At 47.4% G+C, this 21,508-nt stretch overlaps 1 protein-coding gene across 2 annotated transcripts in view; it reads left to right on the top strand.

Moving 5' to 3' along the window:
• Positions 1-659: 659 nt before the first annotated feature.
• The window catches only part of GYG1 (glycogenin 1), a 46,047-nt gene continuing 25,198 nt past the window's right edge, over positions 660-21,508 (top strand). The window contains exons 1-5 of one of the 2 annotated variants that reach the window (XM_065942767.1): positions 660-788; positions 3,386-3,521; positions 5,382-5,556; positions 5,854-6,016; positions 19,835-19,961. In XM_065942767.1, the coding sequence (XP_065798839.1) occupies positions 782-788; positions 3,386-3,521; positions 5,382-5,556; positions 5,854-6,016; positions 19,835-19,961 (608 nt within the window). In that variant the 5' untranslated portion in view covers positions 660-781. Of the gene's footprint in view, positions 789-1,159; positions 1,527-3,385; positions 3,522-5,381; positions 5,557-5,853; positions 6,017-19,834; positions 19,962-21,508 lie in introns of those variants that run through there. The other variant, XM_065942768.1, reaches the window with a different exon arrangement.

Raw genomic sequence — 21,508 nt, 5'->3', positions numbered from 1 at the left:
TGCAAGGTCAGTTCTGTAACAAAACTGCCATGGTTCAAGCCCTCCTTTCTCCACTTCCATGATACCACCATAGCCAAGTGACTTTTCTGTGACTCAGCTTCTTCATCTGTAAAATGAAGATTATAGAACCTACTTCATTGAGTTAACGTTTGTTAATTCAGTGAAGCACTGGAATATCTAATTGATGCAGAGGACTTCAAGAATCTAACGTAGTGAATATTCATTCTGTTTTTCGGTTAAGGCCACGAAACCAATGGTGAGAACGCTGAGAAATGCTTCCGGAGGGTGATTTGGAATTCCAGGTGAAGAAAGTGCAGTTACACTTGAAGTTTCACACAAGCAGCTGAGATGAATTACTCTAACGGGGGTGATCTGGGGTTTTCGCTTAGTTTTGTGAAGTTCCCCAGTCCTTGGCCTCTTTGGGAGTTTGTCCCTGGGATGCCACTCTGCCGCCAACGCCCCCGCCAGATCCCCAGGGCCTCAGGCAGGTGCCGCGGGGCCGGGCCAGGACCAGAGCGGCCGCGGCAGGGGACGCGGGCCCCGGCCTCCGGGGCAGGGCTGGGTGAGGACCCGGGTCCGGCGCCGGGGCCGCCTCCCCGCGAGGATGCCGGCGGGCGCGGGGAGCGTGCGCGGCCACGTGACGGCCGCTATAAGAGCGCTCCGGGCGGACGCTCGGCTCCCGCCGCGCCTCCTCGCCGGCCGCGCTCGCTCCCCGCGCGCGGCGTCTCCGAGTCACGAACTTGCGGCTGCGGCTGCGGCGGCCCGCGCCCCCGGCTGCACCATGACAGGTACGCGCCGCCCCCGGCCCTCCGCCGCGGGGGCGCTCCCGGCGGGACGGGGGCCGCCGCGAAGTTGCGGGCTGGCCGCGGCCGGGCGCGCCGCTCCCTGCGCCAGCCGCCGCCCGCCGCCCCGGGGCCCGCGCGGCCGTCCCGAGCCGGAGCGCGGCGCCCGGGCCCGCCGCCGGAGCCCCGTTCCTGCTTCCGTCTCCTCGCCCTTCCTGCTGCGCGCACCGTGAAGGGCGGGCGGGCGGGGCAGTGCGGCGGGCTGCGTAGGGGCGGGGAGCCGGCTCCTCGGGGGCGCCCGGCCCGACGCCCGGAGCGCGGCGGGGTCGCGGGGCGCCGCCGCCACGGCCGCCGGCCGGGACCTCCGGGAAGGGGCGGCCTCGAGGCGGGCCCGCCGGCGGCCCCGGCCCGGCTCCTCGGCCGTCAGCCCCGGCGCTGGCCGCCTCGCCGAGCCTATTTTTAGGCCTTTGGGGCAGGCTTGCGGGAAGCCCGCGCCCGGCGAGCGCCCCCGCGGAGCGGGACCCGCGCGGTGGGAAGGCGCGGCGCACTTGTTGCGGGGTGTCCGGCCGCGCGGCGAGTCTGCCCCCGAGGACCCCAGACCGTGCTGTGGGGTCTGATGGTGGGGTTACTGCAGCCACTGAACTGCGGGCAGATTTCAGCAGTCACCCGGGCTCGGCCGTCTCCGGGAGGGTTTAGCCTCCTCCCAGCTGCCTTTCCTTCGCCTTGCAAACCTCGGTTCCTAAGGTTTGTCCTGCCTCCCGCTTCCTTTGGGAAATCATCCACATCCGTGCTTCCTGAAAGCCTGGAGTCCTACTTACCTGTAAACTTTTCTCCTTGATCCCCGGTGTGTGTGCGCTAAGTGGCCTCGGTGATGTCCGACTCTTGGGGACCCGTGGACTGTAGCTCCTCTTGGCCGGGGATTCTCCAGGCACGGATACTGGAGTGGGTTGCCATGCCCTCCTCCATGGCCCTGGAATCAGGACCATCTTTGAGTTGAAACATCATTCATCGTGCCCCACGTTAAGCGCCCTTGCGGTGGGCCGACCAAAATATTGCTGTCTTATTGATGGGTTGAAGAAATGAGAACAGCAGGGGTTGATGGGTTTGCCAAGGGATGGGGGCGCTGTTCTGAGCTTTCCTAGAGTGGCTGAGAGGCAGATGACCGGGGGGAGGGCGCGGTGCAGGTGGAAACTCCAGACCTACTGCTTAACAGAGAATCCCAGGCTGTGTGTGAAGGCTGCCCAGATCTGCGGCTGGGACGTGTGCTGGCCAGTGGCCGGCCTCCAGTGTCCTCTTCCCGTGGGAATTTGCCTCCAGGCTCCAACTGAAGACGGGAAAGGCAGGAAGAGGAAACCTAAGACAAATCAGCGACTTTGTTACGGTGCCCGACTCCCTGCTAGGGCCGCAGGGACCCACGTCAGCCCCGGCAGCGCTGGATCCTCTGTGCTTGGATGCCCACCAGCCTGTTCTAACGTTAAAATCCCTTTCAGGAGGGCATGTGTCCCGGAATCGTCCTGGGAAGGACTAAAGAAACCCTAAAGGCTTGGCTGGTGGTCCTGGGAGAGTTGGGCTTGTTCAGGAGGAAGAATAATTCATGTATTGGCAACTAAGTGATTGTTGGAGATTGATTTTTGAATGTGTGTGTGTGAGGGGAGGGGGATTCTCTGGTGGCCAGGTGGTGAAGAATCCGCCTGCCAAGCAGGAGATGTGGGTTTGATCTCTGGGTCAGGACAGACCCCTGAGAACATGGCAACCCACTGCAGTGTTCTTGCCTTGAGAAGTCCATGAACAGAGGAGCCTGGCGGGCTGCAGTCTAGGGGTCACAGTGAGTCAGACATGACTGAGCGACAGAACAACCATGAGTGTGGAAGAGAGGGCTGAGGGGCCCCAGGGTCCTGGGTGGGAAGTACTGCTTGCTTCTCCAAGGAAAAGGAGGCGGGTTTGCTAGAGCTTGTGAGGTGGTCCCTAAATCCACTCAACAGTGGTGGGCCCCTATTTAGATGGAGGCATCAAGGAGGGAAGGCTTGTCGCGGGAAGTGATGTTTAAGAGAGACTCCAAGCGCCTCTGGGGAGGTGGTTGGGTGACTGTGGAGTCTTGGCTCCAGGTTGAGAAAGAGGTGAAAAAGCCTGAGGCTTGGCGCATGTGAGCGCCTGGGTGAAGACTATGGCCTCTGCTTCCGACGCTGTCGGTGAGGTTGTTGGCTGGCTCTGTTCCTGACTGAGAGTACTGTCTGTGGTACCGTGGAGGACGGACAGAAAATGCGCTGCTCCGTCTCTCCTCTGCTGCCTGGTCCTGGCCCGCTGGGTGTTAAGCTACTGTGTGGTCCGAGAATTCAGCATGCCTGGACTCTAGATTGGATTTAATGTTTATAGCCTCCTGAAGGTTGCCGATGATCTCCTGCTAAAGAATGGTACGAGACCCCCCTAACGTGGTCCCTGGGTTCTCTCTCCCCGCCCCCACCCCCCAGGAGGCTGTTCCCTTATTGATCGAGCAGGTTAATCCCAGAGGAGCTGATTTTGCCCCGCTGTTGGTGACCAGGGTCCTGGGGTCCTGTTCTCTGGTTAGGAGGATGTGATGAAGACCTTGTTTTCCTTGTTTTAAGATCAGGCCTTTGTGACGCTGACCACGAACGATTCCTACGCCAAAGGAGCTCTGGTCCTGGGCCGGTCTCTGCAGCAGCACAGGACCTCCAGGCGGCTGGTCGCGCTCACCACCCCGCAGGTCTCGGACGCCATGAGGTGAGGACTCGCCGCCGGCCGTGGCTGGGCTCTGACGGCCCCTCCCCTGTTTCTGGCATCAGTGGGCCTTCCGGCCAGACCCTCTGCAGGGGCTGAGTGCCGGTGGAGAGCGGTGAGCGCTGCTGAGTGAAGGCTTCCTGGGTCCGAAGCCTCTTCCTGGCTCTTGGGAACTGTTCCCACCGCGCTCCATCTGGGCGGTGGACTTCTGGCCCTAGCGCTTACTGGCCCCGGCCAGAGTTGGGCCCTCTCGTGGGCAGGTCCTCTCCGGGTGATCCAGGCGAGGACTCGGCGCAGCCGCTCCTCTGTGTCGTCCTGCTTCACCTGTGCGCCTTTCCCCCAAAGGGAGCAGGGCTGTTGTTCCTGTTTCCGGCCAAGCAAACCTCCTGGCCTTTGAAAGAAAGGAGCAGTTTTCTCCACCACGTCTGACATTAGCAACCTAATGATCTTTATTTACAATTCAGTACACTAGATATTTTCCAAAGGGCTCTCTGAATTAGGGGTCCTGCTAAGAAGGACCCCGAGGGGTACAAGCTGCTTGTTGATTGGGTTAGTTCATGTTACTTTTTGGGAGTTAAATTTTGAAGTATATGAATCAACTGCCTTGATCCTCATACTAACTTATTTAAGAGTACCTTGCCACACTAGCACCTCTGTATTGAGTTTATTTTTGCGTTCTTTTATCCCTTATAGAAGTTGAAAATGCCCCTTTTGTGACTCTTCAAAAAATGTAAGCACATGCCAAGGACCCCTGAAAAAGAGGCATTATATATGCATACGTATATCTCACACACTAACAATCTTGTTCCTAAAGGGTGATTTAGGAAAACCAAATTACCCCCAGACTGCCTCCTCTGTGTATGTCCTCATCTGTAATCACTTTAGTGAGGATACTGTAAGAAAGAGGATGTGGTCTTAGAAACCAAGAAACCAGGCCCCCTTTCCGGTCGTCAGTGGTACACAACCATTTCTTTCAAAGAAATCAAGTTTACACTGTGAACTGGAGCATATTTTTGTACAGTTTAGGAGGTGACTAGTGCAGTAGCAGTTTTGTTCCACATGCGTGATGTTGTCAACTTTGAGTGATGACCTGTCTTTCTCCTGTGTTTTCTTGTGTTGAGTTAGTGTCTCACCTGGGAAGTACACCGCCGCTTCTCTCACCTCTGGCTTGCTTTCTAAAGTCAGTCTGTAGTTAATTTTGGCCAGGGAGAAGTGTTGTACCTTACAAACCAGAGTGAGTCGCTCATGCCAGGCGTGCTAAGCGTATAACAAATGTTGGTTGTATTCGATGCAAAAGAATGGAAACCCGAGTCATTGAGTCACTCAACTTCTTTTATGAAACACAGCTTCAGGCAGTTGTCAGCTGCTTTAGCAAAAATTATTAATTCGTTACGGGCTTCGGTGCAGATACTGTATGTCTTAACTCAGCATTACTTGGAAAAGGATTCAGTGGTCAGCAAGAATCAGTTCTAATAAAATATTACTGTTAAAGATGTCGGTTGTTGAAAAGACGTCTGACCAAACATCAGTTACATTTTTACAGGCTGAAATACAATTGTGAAATACAATTTGCCTGGTATTCAGTGGTACAATAAAACATACGGAACTTCTTCTCTGATAGTGTTTAAGACAAGTAGTTCATCCTCCCCATAAGCAGTTCTTACCATTTTAGTGAAATTAACTGCACATGCAAATTAACAGTTTGTGCTGAAGCCAATTAGGACATATTTAAGAGACCGTAGTATACCAAAGTAACAGATTGCTGTCGTTGTTGACAAGCTAATAAGGATGCAGTCTTATGTTATATAGGTCACTTGTTCTGAAGAGGTGCTGAGAGCTGTTTTCTGGATTTCACTTTGACAGGAAAACTTTAGAGACTGTCTTTGATGAAGTCATCGTGGTGGATGTCCTGGACAGCGGTGATTCTGCGCATCTCACCTTAATGAAGAGGCCTGAGTTGGGTGTCACGTTGACTAAACTCCACTGCTGGACACTCACACAGTACTCCAAATGTGTGTTCATGGATGCAGATACTCTGGTGAGTGTGCCTTTGATGGCTGGAGAGATGGATATAGTAACTGAAACCAGTTAGGCATGTGAAGAATGCGGTCAGGACTTGACCGTAAAGTGCAGATAAAACTGCTGTTGGGAAGTGTCAGGTGTTGGAGGAGAGTAAGACCAGTCTGCCTCACAGGTGTCGTCTGAAGAGCTAGTCCAGCAACAGATCGCATCTCGTGTGCTGGAGAACTTGAGGAGAGCTTAGGAAGGGTTCTGCTGTAGAAGAACAACAGCTCTGTGACGCTTTCCCTTCTCCCACCCTTTACCCTTGAATCAGGTCCTAGCCAATATTGACGATCTTTTTGAGAGAGAAGAATTGTCAGCGGCACCAGACCCAGGATGGCCTGACTGCTTCAATTCTGGAGTCTTTGTTTATCAGCCTTCTGTCGAAACATACAATCAGCTGTTGCGTCTTGCTTCCGAGCAAGGTAGTTTTGATGGTACGTATCCGCCTTCCTCGCATCAGGTCAGCTGTGAGTAACTTCTAGGGGCTGCTCTTCTCGGGGAGCTGCTGCGTGCCCTTGTGTCTGCAGGGTAGTGATACGTGTGATATGACAAGCGTTGTAAGCTGTGTTGTTCTGGGAAATAGTATGTGTGTGCGTGCATGCGTCTTTTTCCTGTAGGTACCTGGGCTGTTTTACAGACTTGCCCTTCATTGATCTTCCTGTGTCTAAATTAGAGTGTGATTAAAGCAACCATGACTATTCAGGAATTCAAAAGACCACTAAACAAATGAGAGGTTAACAGCTGTCTTAAGCCTGAGTACACTGAAGTGCAAGAACTAACAGGAGAACCCAGAATTGTCTCCGTGGAAATTTAAGGAATAAATTTAGGCTCTCATTCTCAGAACATGGCTCTGTGAGTAATCTTTGTCTCCAAATTTTCACTGCCTATAAGGCAGTGCATCAGATAGAGTGCTATCTGCAAAGCTACAGCCCAGAACCTTGGCGGAGTCACCGTCCATTTTCCATAATGCGTATGTGTATCTATCTATAACTGTCAGTATGTTTACATAGAAAGGTTGTGACTGTGATTTAGGGCCTCACATCCTTTGGAGAATTTTGGTTAAATTAATTAGGTATACTTCTATTTTAGGCCAGTCTCTAAAATAATAAATAATAAGTCACTTTGTTTTTAACACAAACCACAAAACTGGCAGTTAGTATGCAAAAGCAGCTTTTTACAAAATAAATGTTGATGGATCCTTTGAATTAAGAAAAGACCCAGTTGTATCTAGGAAGAAGGATTTGTACAAGGAGACCCTCTCTCGGCAATGACTCTCTGTCAGATACCTGACGCTGTGGCAGAAGCCGGGGGGAGGCCTGAGCCCTGAGCAGACCCCAGGCCCTGCTTTCCTCTCCAAGAGCAGGTATGAGATTTGCAGTGAGTAGATCTTTTGACACCAACAGGAATGACCATCCTCAACTGACATAAAGTTCAGCCCTGGATGCAAATACGGGGGTCCATCTCCATTAACTAGTTGCAAAGTTAAAAATTATAGTTTCAAATGTAAACTTTTTGAATTAAAAGTACATCTAGAAGTTCATGGGATTGCTGAAATTAAGAGATTGGAATTTAAAACATTTTTGTGTGTGTTAGTCACTCAGTCATTTCCAACTCTTTGTGACCCCACGAACCTTAGCCTGCCAGGCTCCTCTATCCATGGAATTCTCCAACCAAGAACACTGGAGTGGGTAACCATTCCGTTTTCCAGAGGATCTTCCTGATCCAGGGATTGAACCCAGGTCTCCTGCATTGCAGACAGGTTGTTTACCTTCCCCACCAGGGAAGCCCGAAACATTTTTAGTTACATTTAAAGTTGAAATTGGGTTTTTGTTGTTGCTGTTCACAGAAATTGAATTCTGTTTAGTCATTTGAGGATTTGGAATAGCAGCTATTTGAAATGTCATTGAAAAAGGAGGAGAAATTTAAATCTCAATCTTGTTTCGCTATTTGACTAGTCTGTACTCTGTACCAGTAGAGCTAACCCTGGGTGACTTGGCCCCGCCCGCTGGGGACTTTCTGCAGTGTCTGGAGACATTTTCAGTTGTCACAAGTGAATGGGGAGGCGGCACTGGCAGCTAGTGAGTAGAGGCCAGGGATGCTGCTAAACATCCTCCAACGCACGCCCCCACACCAGAGACTCATCCGGCTGGAGAGGTCGGTGGTGCCAAGGTTGAGAAATTTCTGCTCAATGCCAAGTCATTATGTGCCCTTAAAGCAGTGAGCAAGAGTATCTGAGCCGTAATAAATGGCAGCCTCTGACCGGAAGTGCGTTCTTACTTTAAGCAACCTTAAGTGAGAAATAATGCCTTGAGTGCTGACTGTGGTTATGGCCAAATGTAGCTTCTTCACTTCACTGATTTATTTTGTTGCTCCTGCTATTTTCCTTTCATATAAGGAATGAAAATTATATTGGCATTTGAGTTCAAAACATGTATTTCTCTTGCACACACAAAAATAGTTACCTTTGCACAGAAGGAAGATAAGAGTATTTTTAGCAGAAGTCCACTGCTTGTCTTAACCTTTGTGTCAGATTGTGGCTTTCTTCACCTCCTCTCATTAAATTTAAAGGAAGTAGCATAATCCTGCCAGAAATTCCGTGTAAATTCTCAGATCTAGTGAGTGAGTCACATTCTACAGTAGATCTAGCTGCCTAAAACGGACATGATTGTAATCGCATAAAGAGAATCCACTTTCTAATTCTGAAGAATACTAGATTCTGTTGTTGCAAGATGAAAGTTTGGATACCAAACAGTGTGCCGTGATAAATTACCGGGTTACAATTTCAGAATATAAAATGGTTTAATTAGCTGGTAGAAACCAACCTGGATCATGTATCTGTTCTGGAGCCAAGAGCTACTAAAGGAGTTGATGGTCCGCTGTTAAGAAGCAAGAACGTGTGAAGAGGGCTCAACTAGAAAGCACTTTCTACTTTTCCAGCTAGAATCTGAAACCGCAGGACATTCTCTCTGTGCCTGGGAGCACATTCATTATTTAGCAGCAGGGTTTCCAGGAGCTGGCCTTTCTGGAGGGTGCTCCATTTACTGGCTCGTTGGTGGCAAAGGATTTGAATTATTTTTGTGACTTGTAGAAATACCCAGTTGAAAGAGTTGAGAATTCAGCTGTGTAGATAGGAGCTTATGGGTATTCTCTCTTTTAATGTTATTTATTTTTTATACCTTTGGCCGTGGTAGGTCTTCACTGCGGCGCGGGCTTTTCTCCAGCTGCGAGGAGAGGGGCTGCTCTCTGGTTGTGGGGAGAGGACCTCTCACCGCGGTGGATTGCCGTGGCTATCCCTCTCACCAAGCGCAGGCTTCGGGAGTCGGGTTCCTGGGCTCTCGAGCGTAGCCTCAGTACTTGTGGCTCCGGGCTCAGTGGGACGGAGGAACTGACGTCAGGCTCTCAGCGCAGAACCCTGTGTGGTTTAGATGTCGCCCCGGGCTCTGAGATAAGCGCTGTCAGGAATTTCCTTTCACCTTACTGTACCCTCTCTAATATCCGCAGATATCTCCCCCACCCCCAACCCCAGGTGCACTGAACAGGGGTCTTCAGTCCCAGCATTTTTAGACTGACAGTCAAGAAAACCTGTTTGCAGATAACCGTATCTCAGTCCGAATGTCTTGCGAGTTCTGCTTAATCTCCTCATACGTTCGGCAAAAACTGATGGGGCCTGATGTCCAACAGACAAGCCACGCGGGCTGCTGGTGGCCGAGTACTTGCAGCCGCCTCTGCAGCCCTTCTGATGTGAAGGAATGCGGCTGTCACGGCTGCTGATCACCAGTCCTCTAATCACGCCGCACCCTGCCTCTGACCAAGAGGATATTCCTAATATGGCAAATCGTGCTAGGGACCGCGCCATCTCTTTTCTTCCCCAATATCTATGGAGTGTTAGAAATTTCAAACTAGTGACTTCGTACCTAATTCATGGCTGGCGTTTAATTTCCCACAATGAAGTGTCTAACTTCCTATGCCGTTCATATTTGTGGACTGTCTTGCATTTACTTCATAACCAGCATTACATGTTTTCTGAAGAGTTGTACAACAACTGTTGCAAAACACATATACCGTAGCATCTTATAGACTGTCAAGATAAGGTCAGCTTCAGGACTTAACAGAGAAGGAAGAGAGGTGATGATTTTGTAGATACTAGTCAGCAGTTTTGTCTCCACACATAAGTTTGCAATAAGGCTGATTCACTTGACTCTTTATTTGATTAAATTAATCTGGATGCAAGTTGAGGTTTTTATTTCCTTTCCTCCCATGACTCCAGACTATCCTAAATTAAGGATGCCTATACCTTTGAAATGGTTGGATGGCATCACTGACTCGATGGACATTAGTTTAAGCTCCGGGAGTTCGTGATGGACAGGAAAGCCTGGCATGCTGCAGTCTATGGGGTTGCAGAGAGTTGGACACTACTGAGCAACTGAATTGAACTGATACAGTTGAAAAGTTTAGCACTTGAGAGTTGCTATATATTAAATTTTGTTTCCATGTGTTACCTTCAAAAACCTAAGTGAAAAGTTAGAATTCATATTTTGCAATTTCAAGTATCCATCTTTAAAAAAAAACGGAATTCATTAGTGTAATCTAAATACCCTAAACTTTTTTTAAAGTCATGAAATTTTGGTTTGTAGTTGAATTTTCAAAAAGAAAAAGAGCAGAGTAAATTGGTATAGAATGTTAGGTATGGTTTTCCTTAAGCAGAATCTAAAACCTGCTGTGAGGTCATTAAACTGTGTGTTCCCTATTCTGATTTTAAGGGGTCACTGAGACCCTTAAACAAATTTTTTTCTGTGCTTGGAGATGTAAGCTGGGAGAGTAAAATGAAGTTTTAAAATAATTTTAAGAGTTGGTTCTAAATTCTAAAGTGTAAAATTGACCCCAGTGCTACTGTCTCTAACCTTTGTGGTTAGTTTGGATTCAAGCTGTCCAGAAAAGGAGTGAAGGAGAGGTGTTCCCAGAAAGTACTTGTCTTGTTCAAACCAGAGATGCTCAGAAATTCAGATGTGCCTCACCTGGTCCTCTGACTTGCAAGGTTCGACCTTGACAGGTGCTCATGGCAGGCTTTCCCCGTTGCCCACAGACTAGGCTACTTGTGGCTCTGTAGGCCTTAAGCTGTGTTGTTAGTTGCTTTGAAAACTACTCTGTTCTCTTGTGTTTATATCATTCAGTAATTAAATTTTAATTGGTAGTTTGGGTAGTATCTTGAATAAAGATGAAAAGCAAAAGTCATATCATGTAGCAAAATACATGAGTACACACAGTTTTTAAGAGCTGTTTTTATCTCACTGTACCTACCCATGAGGATTTTTTTTTTAACTTGGCCATCTGTTTCTAGCCTTGTAACCAGCAGAGATCATGAACTCTTGAGAAATAGAGACGGAAGGAAGAACTTAAGTGTTCATGTGTCCAGGCTCTTCGGGGAGTCAATTTACTTCTTCATTTATTCCTTAACAGTTTTGTGAAGTAGTCATTTATTTATTCATTAATGTATTAATTCAGTAGATATTTATTGAAGGCCTGCTATATGGCTGTACTGGGCACCAGCATCGATACAGTTCAGACAGCCGCTTGCCAGACAGTCTGGCAAGGTCTGAAGCAGACAGTCTTTCTTGAAGCTGGGGCTGGGTTGTAGGAGTGTAGTTTTCTGTCTTCACTTCCAGTGGACCATCACATGCTGCAGCATTCATGAAAATATATCCTGGGATTGATATAAAATTAACACACAGAAATCTCTTGCATTCCTATATACTAACAATGAAAAAACAGAAAGAGAAATTAAGGAAACAATACCATTCACCATTGCAACAAAAAGAATAAAATACTTAGGAGTATATCTACCTAAAGAAACAAAAGACCTATACATAGAAAACTATAAAACACTGATGAAAGAAATCAAAGAGGACACAAACAGATGGAGAAACATACCGTGTTCATGGATTGGAAGAATCAATATTGTCAAAATGGCTATTCTACCCAAAGCAATCTGTAGATTCAATGCAATCCCTATCAAGCTACCAATGGTATTTTTCACAGAACTAGAACAAATAATTTCACAGTTTGTATGGAAATACAAAAAACCTCAAATACCCAAAATAATCTTGAGAAAGAAGAATGGAACTGGAGGAATCAACCTGCCTGACTTCAGACTCTACTGCAAAACCACAGTCATCAAGACAGTATGGTACTGGCACAAAGACAGAAATGTAGATCAATGAAACAGAATAGAAAGCCAGAGATAAATCCACGAACCTATGGACACCTTATCTTTGACAAAGGAGGCAAGGATATACGATGGAAAAAAGACAACCTCTTTAACAAGTGGTGCTGGGAAAACTGGTCAACCACTTGTAAAAGAATGAAATCAGAACACTTTCTAACACCATACACAAAAATAAACTCAAAATGGATTAAAGATCTAAATGTAAGACCAGAGACTATAAAACTCCTAGAGGAGAACATAGGCAAAACACTCTCCGACATAAATCTCAGTGGGGTCCTCTATGACCCACCTCCCAGAATATTGGAAATAAAAGCAAAAATAAACAAATGGGACCTAATGAAACTTAAAAGCTTCTGCACTACAAAGGAAACTATCAGCAAGGTGAAAAGACAGCCCTCAGATTGGGAGAAAATAATAGCAAATGAAGCAACAGACAAAGGATTAATCTCAGAAATATACAAGCAACTCCTGAAGCTCAATTCCAGAAAAATAAATGACCCAATCAAAAAATGGGCCAAAGAACTTAACAGACATTTCACCAAAGAAGACATACAGATGGCTAACAAACACATGAAAAGATGCTCAACATCACTCACTATCAGAGAAATGCAAATCAAAACCACAATGAGGTACCATTACACGCCAGTCAGGATGGCTGCTATCCAAAAGTCTACAAGCAATAAATGCTGGAGAGGGTGTGGAGAAAAGGGAACCCTCTTACACTGTTGGTGGGAATGCAAACTAGTACAGCCACTATGGAAAACAGTGTGGAGATTTCTTAAAAAACTGGAAACAGAACTGCCATATGACCCAGCAATCCCACTTCTGGGCATACACACCGAGGAAACCAGATCTGAAAGAGACACGTGCACCCCAATGTTCATCGCAGCACTGTTTGTAATAGCCAGGACATGGAAGCAACCTAGATGCCCATCAGCAGACAAATGGATAAGAAAGCTGTGGTACATATACACCATGGAATATTACTCAGCCATTAAAAAGAATCCATTTGAATCAGTTCTAATGAGATGGATGAAACTGGAGCCCATTATACAGAGTGAAGTAAGCCAGAAAGATAAAGATCATTACAGCATACTAACACATATATATGGAATTTAGAAAGATGGTAACGATGGCCCTATATGCAGGGCAGAAGAAGAGACGCAGAAGTACAGAACAGACTTTTGAACTCTGTGGGAGAAGGTGAGGGTGGGATGTTTCGAAAGAACAGCATGTATATTATCTTTGGTGAAACAGATCACCAGCCCAGGTGGGAGGCATGAGACAAGTGCTCGGGCCTGGTGCACTGGGAGGACCCAGAGGAGTCGGGTGGAGAGGGAGGTGGGAGGGGGGGTCGGGATGGGGAATGCGTGTAACTCTATGGCTGATTCATGTCAATGTATGACAAAACCCACTGAAATGTTGTGAAGTAATTAGCCTCCAACTAATTAAAAAAAAATAAAAATAAGTATAAAATAAAATAAAGAAAATATATCCTGGGAATGGTACAGGGTGGAGGAAAATATTATACTGGCTTTATTACAGATTAATGACTTAAAATTCATTGCCCTGACTAGAGAAATCAGTTGATATATTCCTCATTTTAGAGATGAGGACACTTAAGCCTTCTATCTCTGCGGCTACTGTTTCTCCCCTCTAAACCATAATGTCTAGAAATATTTTGTCTTTTTATTGTTAAAATAGTGGATGTGTTTTATTTGATTAATGAGATATGGTTGATTTATAATATATGTAAGTTTCAGGTGTACAGCATAGTGACTCACCGTTTTTAAAGGTTACACTCCTCTCATAGTTATTATAAAATATTGGCCATATTCCTCGTGCCGGACAGTCTATCCATGTAGCTTATTTTGTACATAGTAGTCGGTACCTCTTAACCCCCCGAGCCCATCTTGTCCCCACTTCCGTCTCCCCACTGACAACCGCAGTTTGTTTTCTGTGTCTCTAAGTATTACTTTGTCTTTTTTAATCGGCAGCACAGTTGATAGCCTCGAATTGTTTTGTGGGTCTAGAAGTATTTTTGCAAATGATTAATCCTGTCTTCATTTCTATAATCCATTCCTATAGTATTGAAAAAAAATCATTTGAGCTCCTCATCTCGGGAAGATACTAAGTTTAAGGGCTAGGAATAGATAAGTAAATAATACAGTTTTATTTTTATCCCTACCTGTATATTGTATATTTTATGAGACATTACATTTAACACATAATTACAGTTAATTATGTAGTCATGAATCTGATAAATTCAGAGTGCTAAAAGAATCGAGACTTAGGATCTGCCTTAAATTGAGAAAGTGAAATTTAAACCACAAATAAGTGTCCCCTTGCATCTATATAACTATTTAATAGCTTGATTATTAAAAATATTTTTTAAAGTGAGAAATAAAAGCCAAACATGAAATGGTAAAATAAATCAGTCGTTCTTGGTTTAAATGGATTGAGGCCAGTGAGATGCAGTGATGCTAAGACCAGGGTCAAAGTACCTGGATTCCCATGAACCACCTGGGTTAATCCGATGATCCTTAGTAAACCTGATGGAAATATCCCCAAGAGCTGGAACATTCGCAGACAGTAGCTTAGTGTCCTTGGCATGCTCTCTGTAGGCAAGAGTGAGAACACCTGCCATGCATGTTACAGGAATTCCGTGTTAAGGAGCGAGTCACATTTTCATTTCAGCGTTTGTCTATGTTGTTCAGTCACTAAGTCGTGTCCGTCTCTTGGTGACCACATAAACTGTTGCCTGCCAGGCTCCTCTGTCCATGAGATTTTCCAGGCACGAATACTGGAGTGGGTTGCCATTTCCTTCTCCAGGGACTCTTCCTGACCCAGGGATCAAACCTGCATCTCATGTGGATTCTTTACCACTGAGCCACTGGGGAAGCCCATCCCTCTCCTATAATATCAAGCATATTTTGCTTTAAATTGTTTGCTTGATTTATGCTCTTCTACTCCCTGATTAGGTTGAGAACCATTTGAAAGCTGGAGCCTATTTTAGTCATCATAGTACCTATATGTAATTTATGTAACCTCAGACATTTTCTATAGAAATGACATTTCTGAGAGTACATTCTCTAATATAATAAAATAAAAGGGTCATTCTCTGAAAGACCCTAGACCAGTGTTTCTCAGATTTTAATATGCAAACAAAGGATCTGAGCGTTCTGATTCTGTGGGTCTGGTGGGATAGGGACTTACTCATCCACGGTTCTGTCAAACTCTCAGGTGATGCCCCTGCTTCTGAATCCTTGTGTTGAGTGACATGGTTCTAGGGGGACATTTCCTTGGGGCTAAGAAATTCAGGTTCACGTTTAAACCAAAATGCATCCCCCACCCATGCTCTGCTCTTCACAGTAGGCAAACCGGCTACCAACAAGCTATGGGAAAGCGCATGAAATACTTAAGCGTTGAATAGTGCACACGTTAAAAAACAAAGCAGGACTCAGTTCCGTTTCTGTCTCATAAAACAAGGGACGTAGGTTCTGCTAAGCGCGGTAATATGTTCATGTTTATCAGGTTCGTGACTCTGCTCTAAAGACCTGGAAACCCTGAGTGGTTGTAACGTTATCAGGAGCCCTTGGCCAGCCTGGGGGAAGGAAGATACAGAATTCTGCTGTTTGCTTTTGTTGCAGAACAGGTGCCGTGCGCCTCGTTCCATTTCCTTTCTCTGCCTCTCACCTGTGCCTCCACACCCACGCCTGCTGGATCACAGCTGCTGGCGTGTCTGCCCATCATGCTCGTTGGTTCTGAGCTGATTGAGATGAACAGTGTCTTAACCTGTCTAAATAAATAAAGTTGCCTCGGACGCCTGACTAGACTGCGTGGACAGAAGTTGTGGGGTTTTCATTAGAAAGTTCAGTGGCTTTCGTTACACCCTCATGTGTCTTGTAGCACAGGCCTGTTTAGATCTGCGTTCTGCTTTAAAGTGAGCTCGAGTTTAGGGACTTCTAATGAAGGGAGATTGATAGCACCAAACACAGACTTTTCTAGTGAAACTAAAACATAGTTTTGCATGATCTTGAGATCTGCAGTTGTATATTTGGAAGAAGATGGTTAGATGGCTAAAAATTATGTAAGAAGCCATAGACTTCTCGGTGGTATTTAATTCTATTTCTAATCCACGACTTTTGGCTAAAGGGTCACCCTTCATAGTCACATACTGAAGTCAGTGGCTGTGGAAGTTGCATGGTCTGTATGTTCGGCGCCCTGAGAGGGAGGGTCCTTGTTGAGGTTTGAGGACTGACAGTTGAATGAGCACCATTGATTCAGACGTCTGCTGCCCTGCCTCTCCACTTCTTGCTGGTTTCCTGTTCTAGCGGTGCTTCTCAGCCCTGCCGTCGGCACACAACTGAGGGCTGACGGTATCGGGAGGGCACCTGGGAGTGAACGGAAGCAGCCTTTGGTGGCTGGAGGCAGCTGGCCAGGGGCTCTGAGGGATCAGCAAAACTCTTGACTCCTGTTTCCCAGGCTCACCCTGTCCGACTGGGGACTTCTGCTTTATGCTTACCCTTCTGACCTTCATGGAATCGGATTTCTTCTCTGTTACAATGTCAGTCAGTAGTCATGTTAAGTGGAATTGCTTAATTTTAAGTCTTTAAATGTGGCAGGAAAAAACAAGTAGTAGGAAAAGATATGTAGCGTGATGCCTAGTTTATAAAGTTCACAAGCAAGTGAAAATATATATTGTGTGGAGACACACACATATGTGATAGAGGAAATCAAGATAATTACAAACAAATTTCATGATAAAATAGCTCCTTCTGGGGTCAGGGGCAGTGAAATTGGGTAAGGGAACCCCCCACAGAGAACTTAAACTGTGTTGATAATGTGTGAGTTTTTCAGTTGGATATTGGGTATATTTAGTGTTATTGTATGCTTTATAACCTACACATATATATTTGTTTTGATAATATATTTCATATTGAAAATAAGTGAAAAATGGAAAGAAAAGGTCTTGGCACAATTCTCATTCTTTCCCCAGTTGTAGTATTAATATGCTAGAATTACAAAAATAATGTAACAATATTAATGAAAAGTTGGAGTGAGGGAACATCAGTAACATTAGTCCCCTCACACTGCTACTGTTATTGGATTTATTTTCTTCTGGTAGGAATGTGTATGTTCTTCAGGCTTCCTCAGTGGTAAAGGATCTGCCTGCCAGTACAGGAGACCCAGGAGATGAGAGCTCGATCCCTGGGTTGGGAAAAATCCCCCGGAGAAGAAAGTGGCAACTCATTCCAGTATTCTTGCCTGGAGAATTCCATGGACGGAGGAGCCTGGCGGGCTACAGTCCATGGGGTCACAGAGAGTCAGACACGACTGAGCGTGCGCGTGCACACACACACACACACACACACACACACACACACACACACGCACACACACACACGCACACACACGCACACACACGTATGTTCTTAGTTATAATGTGTGTCATTGTATATTTTTATATTACACAGTATATTGATGGTCTTTATAACCACTGGTTTTAATGGCTGAATAATGTTGGGAGTGGTGAGTATCACAGTATACTAACCACTCTTCTGTGATGGAATATTCAAGTTGTTTCAACTTTTCTGCTGTTAATGTCCGTCTTCATGGTTCTTTTGTTCATTCTACAAATAACTTACCCTGTGTGAGGCATTCTGCTAGCTGCTAGAATTACAGTGATAAGCAGAAAGAGCCATATTCTCTGTCCTTGTGGAATCTAGAATCTAATAACAAAAATTCTTGATGGAATTTTGCTTTTTAGCCACATTAATCTTTGAACTTTAAAAAAAATTTTGAACTGTAGATTTACATGCAGTTTAAAAAAATGTATAGAGAGACCCCATATACACTTCATTCACCGTTTCCCCCAGTGGTAACATCTTGTATAATTGTAATTCTGCAACAGGAACTGATGCATTGATGCAGTCTACCAGCCTCGCTTCTCTGTTGAGCTTCTTGTCCCTTAAGTAATGGGGGCCTCTCAGAACTTTCTGAAACAGAGAGATGACTCCATGTGAGGTCACTCCAGGCAGTTGCTGAATGATGCCTTTGATCCATAGAGTTCATCAAAGGCATTTGGGAAGGATGGGACACACAGAGGCTAGGTGAGGTACATTTGGACTTTAAGCCTAGTGCCCTGACCTTGCTACTTAGCTCTGAATGTTAAATGCATCTCCAGATCTTTAAAGTCTTTTTCAGAACCAAAAAAAAATCAAATAATAATGACAGTATGTTTGGAGAGGAAACTAGGTCTAAGTGCAGAGCGAGCCGGGGAGGAAAGTAGCCACGCGTTTACCAGCCTTGCACTTTGAAAGAGCAGGCTTCTCCTTGGCGTCACCCTCCCTCCCTCCCGAGTACACACACACACCTGGGAACACCCGCACGCCTGAGCTGCTGTTCTGATTCACGGGAGACCCTGGTTCTGGGCAGGTGAGAAGCACATGGCCTCTGGTTGATGTGTTTTGAAGTGGCTTAGTGACTTTTTAGTTACTTGTGTGTTTGTGATTTAGGTCTTGTTCTTAGCTGTTGAGATTTTCGTTGTTTTATTTCTTTTAAGTGAACGGCATGGTCCTTACTACCTGAGCAAAGTGTGAGGTCCAGGAAGCCCCAGGGTCTGAGCAGTCATTGCGCTAAGCGTTTGTGGCTGCTGTTGACTTAACCCAGTGAGGACTGACCTGCTGGGAGGTGTGATTGGTGGCCGGAGGCGGCACCAGTGGGACGTGGCCTGCTGTCCGTCAGCCTTCCAGCCATGCTGGGGGCTGCAGAAGCTTTCTGCCATCCCAGTTTGCTCTCTTTTGCTTTTGACTTCTTTTTCTGTACCATTTCTCTTTCCTTTAAAAAAAAAAATTTGCTCTCTGACCTTTCGAAGTATTTCATTTACGTGTTCATTTGTTAGTTTCGGCTGCGCCGGGTCCTTGTTGCCGTGGGGGCTGCTCTCCAGTCCGTAGCGTGCGGGCTTCTTCCTGTGGGGGCTTCTCTCGTTGCAGGGGCGTGGGCCCCAGGGTGTGCAGACTTCAGCAGTCGTGGCCCCCCAGTTCTAGAGCACAGGCTTCGCAGTTGGGGTGCACGAGCGTAGTTGCTTCCCAGCACGTGGGATCTTCCTGGATCGGGGTTCACGCCCTTGTCCCCAGCATTGGCAGGTGGATTTTTTTTTTTCTTAACCACTGAGCCCCCAGGGAAACCCTTTAACCTAAAGCCTAAAATCTTTGACCAAGAACCGTCCGAAATCCCAGCCTGGGGTGGTCTAGTTGCTGCCTGCCTTCTGGAGACCCTCCTGGCGGCAGGTGAGCCCCGCCCTGCCCTGCAGGCCGCCTTCCGGGCCGTCTTTCCGTAGCAGCGTGTTTTGCCGGCCTGTCTTCTGCCCGGAGCACCCGCTGCCCACCTTCTCCCCGGCTGCAGCCGTCCGCCCGCCTGTGCCGCCCTCGGACACCCTGCGTGTGCAGGCGGGTCTGGCTTACACACAGCCCCGCGTGGAGGCCTGCCCCCGCCTGCCAGACCACGGCTCGCCTCGGGGCGCTCAGAGCCTTCCCTCACTGCCCTCGTCCCCGTTTGCCGTGGTGGTGTGGATTCTGGGTTTGCTGACAGTGGGGCCTCCCAGCCTCCCCAGACTGTCCTCGATGATGGCCCTGTCTCTGCTCACAGCTGATTCTCGAGTGCCGGGGCTGGTGGTCTGGCACATAGCAGCTTCGCAGTCAGTATTTGCTCAGTTAATGAATTAACTCAGGGAGATGGCTACCCTCTAAAATGTCCTCCGGGAGTCTGACATAGAATTTATTATTTTTAAAATGGAATTAGTGGGAATTTCCTGGCAGTTCAGGGGTTAAGACTCTGGGCTCTCACTTCCGAGGGCCTGGCTTCAACCCCTAGTCCGGGAACTAAAATCCCACCAGCCTTGAGGCACGGCCAGAAAAAAAAAAAAAAATAGAATTAGGACCTCTTTGTAAAGGCTCAGTTATATATTCCTGTAAAATTATTGACCTGTCCTTGATGTCCGTGACTGTAATTTGTTTGTTTCTTTCAGGTGGGGACCAGGGTTTACTGAACACGTTTTTCAGCAACTGGGCAACAACAGATATCAGAAAACACCTGCCATTTATTTATAACCTCAGCAGCATTTCTATATACTCCTACCTCCCCGCATTTAAAGCGTAAGTGCTGAGGGTTTACCTTGGGGTGGGATGCTGAGGGCAGGGGGCGGGGTTCCGACTCGGGGAGGGGGGTGCCTCAGTGTCATTCTTGGGGCCAAAACAGATGGAGACTCTGAGGAAAGCCCTTTCTCTCCTAAGAAACTTGGCTCTGATGGGGAGGGGCCTTGCTGGTATCCATCGCTTTACGTTTGGGGGAACCCAGAGGGCCTTTAGCTGCCTGTGGGAGAAGGTTCCCATTGGTTCCTGGGATGCCAGGCCCTCTGGTGAATCACCTCTCTGTCGTGGTCAGGAACACTTCTGCCTTGTACAAGCTGTTGAGCCTCAGCTCTCTAAAATGAGGCTGTGAACAACCCTCTCCGTGGTGCTGGTGGGGATGGCGTAAGAGGTGTGGTGTCGTGGTCAAGGGCAGGGCCTGTGGAGCCGGCCTCCCTCACTTCACATCCTGGAGAAGCCACTTCCTGGATGGTTGCTAGTTACTGAACCCGCAGCTTAGGAGAAGTCGGGCTTGTTATTGAACACACATCCTCGGTGTCCTCCAGAGGCTACTGTGAACACTCAGGGGGGTGGCTCCGTCAGTAAAGAGTCTGCCTGCAACGCAGGAGGCCAGGGTTTGATCCCTGGGTTGGGAGGATTCCCTGGAGAGGGAAATGGCAACCCATTGCAGTATTCTTTGCCTGGGAAGTCCCGTGGAGAGAGGAGCATGGAAGGCTGCACAGGCCATGGGCTCGCACAGAGTCAGACACGACTGGGCCACTGACCCTACCTAAGGGAGGCAGTCACGTGAAGAGCTGAGAGGCTGCCTCCCTTTGTTGTGGTTCAGTCACCAAGTCGTGTCTGGCTCTCTGCGACCCCGTGGACTGCAGCACGCCAGGCCTCCCTGTCCGTCACCAACTCCCGGAGTTTACCCAAACTCATGTCCATTGAGCTGGTGATTCCATGCAGCCATCTCATCCTCTGTCGTCCCCTTCTCCTCCTGCCCCCAATCCCTCCCAGCATCAGGGTCTTTTCCAGTGAGTCAGCTCTTCACATCAGGTGGCCAAAGTATTGGAGTTTCAGCTTCAGCATCAGTCCTTCCAATGAATATTCAGGACTGATTTCCTTTAGGATGGACTGGTTGGATCTCCTTGCAATCCAAGGGGCTCTCAAGAGTCTTCTCCAACACCACAGTTCAAGAGCATCAATTCTTCGGCCTCCCTTAGCATTTAGTAATAGCAGGCGATGGATCCTCTGTGTCTGGGAGGGGGTCTAGCAATGCAGGCGATCTCTCAGCCTGAGGAGCAGCGTGTGGTTCCTCATTCTGCATTTCCCTGCAGTGTGGGGGAGGCTCTTGGCTTCAGTCCCCCATATGTAAAATGAAGAGGGAATTCATAACCTCCCTCGTCAGGCTGTAGGGCTAAAGCAGTTCATACACGTAAAGTGCTCATTTCACGCTGTTCCTTGTGTGTTTCTCATCCAGCAGCTAATACAGCCCAGCTAACAGGGCTTGTCCTCTAGCCTTTGACTCATTCATGTGCAACCAAGAAGATGATTCAGGCTTCTTGAGCGGA

This window comes from Muntiacus reevesi, chromosome 8, assembly GCF_963930625.1.
Source record: "Muntiacus reevesi chromosome 8, mMunRee1.1, whole genome shotgun sequence".
NCBI lineage: Eukaryota > Metazoa > Chordata > Mammalia > Artiodactyla > Cervidae > Muntiacus > Muntiacus reevesi.
This window is presented reverse-complemented; position numbering and strand designations above follow the sequence as displayed.